The sequence below is a fragment of the Struthio camelus genome, chromosome 9 (assembly GCF_040807025.1).
Source record: "Struthio camelus isolate bStrCam1 chromosome 9, bStrCam1.hap1, whole genome shotgun sequence".
NCBI classification, from domain to species: Eukaryota; Metazoa; Chordata; class Aves; order Struthioniformes; family Struthionidae; genus Struthio; species Struthio camelus.
In genome coordinates, this window is record NC_090950.1 from 12,401,024 (window position 1) to 12,407,955 (window position 6,932).

General features: G+C 41.7%; 1 protein-coding gene across 3 annotated transcripts in view; it reads right to left on the bottom strand.

The window, feature by feature from the left end:
* Positions 1–6,739, bottom strand: part of FARSB (phenylalanyl-tRNA synthetase subunit beta) — a 38,913-nt gene extending 32,174 nt beyond the window's left edge. For 2 of the 3 annotated variants that reach the window (XM_068955121.1, XM_068955120.1), the window contains exons 1-8: positions 6,265–6,604; positions 5,168–5,223; positions 4,873–5,027; positions 4,246–4,318; positions 3,698–3,813; positions 3,067–3,217; positions 1,706–1,814; positions 643–713 (exon numbers count right to left, since the gene is read on the bottom strand). In XM_068955121.1, coding sequence (XP_068811222.1) covers positions 643–713; positions 1,706–1,814; positions 3,067–3,217; positions 3,698–3,813; positions 4,246–4,318; positions 4,873–5,027; positions 5,168–5,223; positions 6,265–6,322 — 789 coding nt within the window. In that variant the 5' untranslated portion in view covers positions 6,323–6,604. Of the gene's footprint in view, positions 1–642; positions 714–1,705; positions 1,815–3,066; positions 3,218–3,697; positions 3,814–4,245; positions 4,319–4,872; positions 5,028–5,167; positions 5,224–6,264 lie in introns of all 3 variants that reach the window. The other variant, XM_068955118.1, reaches the window with a different exon arrangement.
* Positions 6,740–6,932: the final 193 nt, after the last annotated feature.

The following is a 6,932-nucleotide window of genomic DNA, read 5'->3' on the forward strand; positions in this document are numbered from 1 at the left end:
TTAAAAGCATTTTTGCTCTTAAACATCAAGATACACACTTCAGGGAAATTATCAATGAATGTACAACGTATATTCAAGAACAGGCAACTATAACTGCTAGGCTTTCATGCTTTGGCTTTGAGTTGCAGACTGTACATATGGAAAGACTTCTGTTTAACACTTATTTGCAGGGCACCCCTGCTTGAAAAAGATAACCAAGTAGAAAAAGTGTCTTTCCCCTTCCCTCATCCTAAATTTAAGCAGGAGATAAAATGATTCGTTAGGAAGAGTGTTCTGGCAAAACAAACGGTCTCAGTATATTTTACCCTTTTTGAAGCCTTTCAGAGTTAGAAAAGTGTCCAACAATAAGAAAACACCCTAGTTTACTTACATAACTTTCTCGTATGAATTGAACACTTGGTGTCAATGTAAAGACACAATGAAAATAAAACCCACTGAAAACACCGCATTCCCTATAGAGCAGGCCTAGGACTGTGCTGAAGAAATTTCAAATAGTCCTACAGCTTATGTCGCCCTTTCAAAAAATGACGTCTGCTCCTTAAGTTAAATGCCTGGCCATTGTAGCTCTTTATACTCAAGTCCTATTTCCCAAAGAGAAAACAATGATATTACAGCATATCAAAAGCAGAAAGATTAATTTACCTTTGTAATATCTGTCCCTGTGCATTCAATAAAGACATTTCTGGTGTTTAGGCTTATTTTTGTATGATCTCCTAAAACATGTAAAGACAGTAGCATGTTAAGAAATGTTATTACTTTTCTGGAAAAGACATTGACTCCATTTATAATTCAGAAAGATTGCTGTCTTCTCCACTTAAAAGCCACTATTACTACTGCACAATTCCTACCAGATTAGCAGCTCTTTTTATTTTTAAATTTGTAAATCAAAAAGAATAAAGAGAGCCTGAACAGTAGTGCATTTTGTTTGGGTAAGACAGACCAGACTGAGTGAAGTGGTTTTACCTGTAAGTTTAAAGACACACAAATCTACACGTATTATGAGTATCCAGTTGAGAAAAGCAAACTAGAAAAGCAACGGCCATCTGCTGGTTACAAAGTGGTTCTGCAGTTGCGCTTCCAGAGGAGCTCACCTTTTCTGGCTTTAATAAATATGACGGCTGCCTTTGATAGGGAAGCAAGAAGTGGAGTTCTGTTAGTAATGGCAGGCAATCTAGAGTGGCTGTACAGAAATCTGCTTCACATCGCCTATTAGGTAGGGATGTGCTGTGCACACCTTGAACAAACTACAGTATTGTGACCATCTAAAATAAAGAGTACAAAGCCAAATGTTATAGTTATCAGCTTACAAAATGAATTCTTGCACCCTTCTTTTAGCTAAATCACTGCTGAACAGTATGTCTACCGTTCCTCTTTTATGCAAATAAAATACCTTTCTAACAAAGGGTCCTATCACCAGGAACCCTTCCTGAGCTTCTACCACAAAGATATAGAAGGATGCAGGGGTTTGCAGTGGGACTTCTACACTCTCTTGACTGAGCAAAGAGGAACATTAGCAGCCTTGGGGAGCAAAAAAATTGTCTATGTTTAAACTGAAAGAAAGAAAAAAGATTATGTGAAATTATAAGTGAAATAATTTTAAGAAAAAAGGAATAATCCATGGTACACATCAATGTTTCTCTTAGACATCCTGACTCACACACACTAAATAGCAGCAACAATACAAACTAGTCATAAGTAAGCTTACCATTGATGATTGGTGGCATGGACAGAACAACACCATTGCTGTCATAAATGATGGGATAAAGCGGTTTGTTTTCAATTAGGTGTAAATAGTGTCGAAGATGGCTGTCAGTCTGGAGAAACAAAGCACAAACTAAATTTCCTGTTAGCTCACGTGTGATGTTCTCTCTGCTGAGAAATGGAATTTTGCTAGAGGGCAGGATGTGGCTTAGAGCTAGGTGCTTCACTAGTAAAAGCTTTTTGCTCTCAGAAGCAAAACTTTTAAAATGAGATTAGTGGATTCTGGGTTCTCTTCAGAAATGTTAAAAATTATTTCTTTAAGGAATCTCTAACGGCTGCATAAGCCATGCTGCCCAAATGCTGCCCAAATGCTGCCCATGTTCACCACAGCAGACATTCCACTGCTGAACCCACAGACACACATTCTTAGTTCGTAGGAACTTCCTCAAAGTGATAGAAATTAGCACCACAATACCTTAAAAAAAAATGAATTGCTGAACACTGACACATTTATGCTTGAAATTGATGCAAAATTTACATCTGTTACAAGAACATGGATATCTCCTGTACCAAAAAAACATAGTCTACTTCTAGCATCTCTGATACCCCTCGTTTCCTAGCACTCTTACTTGTCTACTGTATCAGTTCAGTCAGAGATCTTTTGAGGATCTCTTTATCTTTATGATCAGTATGTGTTCTCCAACAGAGTTGCATAGGGTAATGATGGTAATAAAAGCATCATTTTCAAACGCTGATATTTAAAGAAGTTCACGTAAACATCATGAAATTGGACCCGATGGATTTTTTTCCTAACATTTACCTGGTTTCACTGGGATGCTAGGCCAAGAATGGTGCCTAACTTAACCTGAGCCTTGTACACAGCTACACTTGCCTAATATGTAGTTGGGTACACAACGGAACACCTTCTGCAAGTAAATTGACCAAATTAAAAACAACATCAAAAAATCTGATATTATTTACCTCATTCTTTTTTCAGCTTTGTACACTGAATTTCTTAGCAGTTTAGATAAATTCATAACCCTTGTGTAGTGTTATAAAAAGAGTATCATGAAAAGCAAACTTTGCGATGATAAATTGGTGGGTTAAAATCAAAACCACTATTCTAAGAGATATGTTTAGCCACAAAACAACACAGTATGTCTTTCATGGACAACAGAAGTTAAATATTACCATGGATTTCTCATGAATAATCAAAATGTGAAGCGTTCATTGGCTGAAACTACAGAAGATAGCTCTGTTTTATTACTAAAAATCTTCTCTTAATATCAGGGATACACAAGATATTAAGCCTTAGAAATGCAGCTTTCTGCACTGAGTGCCACAAGTTTGAAAAATCACACTTACCCTATAGAGATCCATAAGTTGTGAAGCTGTGTACTCCTGAGATTGATTCAAGGGCTTGAATTTAATTTCAGAAGGTGCTTTAGCTGTAAAAGTAAATGGACCAGTGATGGTGTCCAAGTCATGGGTACCTATTGCTACTAATGCTCTTTTCCTACAAAGAAAGAAGGCAAAATAATAACAAGTAATAATACCAGTAGGATTTGGAGTTCCTTTGAGGTGGTATCTCATGATGCTCTATATTCCTATATTTTCATAGAACTTACTGAAAAAGTGTAATATCAATTTTGATAAGCCTTGAATTATTTCCATTCTGCATGCTAGTGATGAGATACAAATATTAGCAATAGACATAACGGTCAAAGTGAAATCTAATGGTACTGTGACAAAGGGCTTCCTTCTCAACTGTTGTAGGAGTCATAATAGCTATTTGTATTGAAATATATTAAGAGCAGGCAGAAACAAGAGAGAAGTCAAGTGAGAAGGATCAAGAGTGCTGCTATAAAAGAGTCTCCTTAGCATGAATATGAATATAATAACTCTTTGCAATAAGGAAGAGCAGTCTCAACATGGTTTTACCACAGTGATTAAATTATACACACAGACAACATATACTACTTCAAATACTACTAACCTGCAAATATTTTGGTGTAGTTTTTCTTGGAGGTCAATGAAACTATCATAACGTTCTTTGGTAAAGGTTATGTTACGAAGGACTGCAGCAACAGCATGAGGGCGGACGTGGGTAGTCTGCAATTTACAACAGCAACATATTATAAATTTCAAGTGCACAGAATGTATGAAACTAAAACTGAAGAATAAGCTCCTGTTCTGTAAAGCAGTAATAGAAAGGAAAACTCACAGAAATTAATTCCAGGTCTGGTAAGGCAAGGAGGTTTTTCAACATACTGTGTACTGGCTCAGAAGGCCAATACAACGTGAGCATCCAAAACTTTGATTTGATCTACTACTAGGTGTACCCCAAATAATTTGTATAATGGTCTTCCCCCTCCCCTTCCATAAAAATAAATCACACTGACTAGAAAATATTAAATTTCTTTAGCTAGCTGTTGTTCTACAAACCGGATTTCCAGTCTCAATGCTTTTATAAAATTGGTACTAATAGTTCATACTTGGTGGTTGAGAAACTTTCAATATATTTACAAAGGTAAACACGTTTACCTCTTCAGTGATAATCAGCCTCTGACCTTCACCCTTAGCTGGCATTATCTTTTTGTACCTAGGGAGATTTATCCTGGAATAAAAATGGAAACAAGTCTATAACTGAAAGTTTCGAAAATGCAGGAAACTTTGTGGCATAAGTTATATTTATGCTAACTGTTAAAAAGCTTAAGTTTTCTACAGTATGTTATTAGGTGCAGTACATGATGACTAGATGGTAAATAAGTAACTGAAATAGAAAAAAAAAACCACTTAGGAAGATAAAGTCATAGCAGAAAAGTGAAATGAATTATTTGTATTGGTATTTACTAGAGCATAGGGACATTCCTCTACAGGAGTTCTTTACAGAGAATAAGTCTCAAATGGAATAGCCGTTGAATAAAAATCTAAAGTAGATTAGAAAAAAAAGTAACAGTCTAGTCTTTTAAAAACATATAATAGAGCCTCTCCACAGAAACAATCGTGAAGAATAAAGACATGTGACAGATAGAGCTGATCCTGTTCTGATCTACAGGATCTCGGAAAATCCTCAAAAGCCAAGCAAGCAACCAGCTTATTTACTGACCAAAAATGGACTCATATTTAAGCAAATAACAAAACACAACAAATCTCACAACGCTATGTTACCTTTCTTTAAAGACCTGCAGTCCTCGGACCAGTCCTTCAAGGCAAAGGAGATCATAACGGTTGGCAGGAACATCGATTTTATAGAGGATGGCATCAGATGCCCCCTCTGCCTTTCCATCACCTTTTTCTTTACTTATAATGTCCTTCTCAGATGTCTGAAATGAAGCAAAAACTGGGTTTTTAACTTGAAATATCTTAACATTGGCAGCAGTATGACAGTGAGAAGATAACACAGGGAAAAATGTGTTAATTAACAAAATAGTTTAAAGGTGTAAATCACAAAAATATTACTTACAATTTCATCAAGCTCCAAACCAAACTCAAAGCAAAGCTCATCAAATTCTTCATCAGCTGTGACAAAAAAGAAAGTGAATTTTGGTTAATAAGCAGATCTCAGACTTTTACAACACAACTTTATTTTGAATGTTCTCAAACAAGATAGCAAATGCTATTTTGGAAAAAAGAAGAACCGTCGTTTCAAGAATTTCACTGATATCTGCATTTCAGTAGCAGTTTCTTTAAGACATAATGTATTTATTGACACGTTGTTCTTACAGTTAGAGCAAGGGCTTCTGAACATCAGAGCCTAGGTTCAATATCAGCTCTTCAGTTCAGTTTGTCAAAGTTACTCTCGCTGAACAGCTAATGAAAACATGAGGAAGCAATTTGACAGTTTCTGTTGATAGCTACTTTACTTACCAGTCAGCTGATCATACAGAGATTGAATGAACAACTTTATGACATGTGGGATCCTACAGTAAGTTACACAACCTTGGTCTGAAAATCGGTATCGTGTACCCCTATGTCTGAAGAAACTGCAGGACACGCTTAGTGATAAATAAAATGCTGCATGTGCCTAAAACGCTCTTTCAGCCAGAAAACCAGTTTCTCAGTCACGTTAGTAAAGAGACTGGGAAGAACGACTGAATGAAAACACAACCTAAATTGTTTGCTTGGCCTGCTCCAGTCTTTTCTACTTCCTTTTTGTTCCGGGCTAATTCTTAAAACAGGCACTAGAACTCCAAGTAGAAACAGCAGTTTGCAAATACATGCGTTTTATGTTGTCAGTGATCTGAAATCAAAGAGCATCTAGCCAGGGGAAGGGCTAGGCAAGCCAAGGCGAACATATCGCTTTGTCCAGCGTGCGCCATGAACTCCTGAAGAACCAACAGCGAGCGGCTGCGGCGTGCCCGTGTTACAAGTGCCCGCCTTTCGGGGTTAGGCCTGCCCCACGAACGCCTGCTGCGGGTAGGAGCGGCAGAACCGGCCACCCTCGGGGACGAGGCGGAAGGATCTCGGCGACAGCCGCCCAGCTCCAGGCACATCCGAGCAGCGCCTGCCGGGGACCCCGACCCCCGCCCCGCTCCCGCCGCCGCCGCGGCCCGCACTCACTGTACACCCTGCCCAGCGCCTCGAAGAGCAGGTCGCGCTTCACGCTGACAGTCGGCATGGCGACCGCCGCCTCCCGCCGCCAACGCGCCTGCGCAGCCGCCCGGCCGCCGAGGCCCCCGCCGAGCCGTAGCCGGCACTCGGGGCTGCCCGCCGAGCTGCCTGAGGGATCCTGCCCCTCTTGCCCTCCCTGTCGCCGCTTCGCTGTCTCCCCGGCGTGACGGAAAGGCAGTTACGCGCCGGTGGAGCGGGGCTGCGTGTCGCCTGAGCCGAGGGAGGAAGGAGGAGGTGCGCTGTCTTCGCGGGCAGAGCTCGGGACAGCTAATCCCGGGTTACATCAGCCGCTTGGCCGAGGGCCCCTCAGCCGGCTTGTGACGCGCGGCCGTGGCTTCCGGCGGAGCGAGGCGCTGGCGGTTGGGGCGCGGCTAACGGCCGGGAGGAGGGCTGGGGGCCGGCTAACGGCCGGCCAACGGCCGGGAGGAGGGCTGGGGGCCGGCTAACGGCCGGCCAACGGCCGGGGGGAGGGCGGGGGGGCTGGGGGTCGGCTAACGGCCGCGGTGCGGGCGGCCGGCCCTTCCCGGTGCCGCGCGGAGCGATTCGGGGGCGGCCGGGCCGGCGGCGGGGGCGGGCGGTAAGGGGGGGCGAGGCGAGGGGAGGCAGCGGGGCTCCGG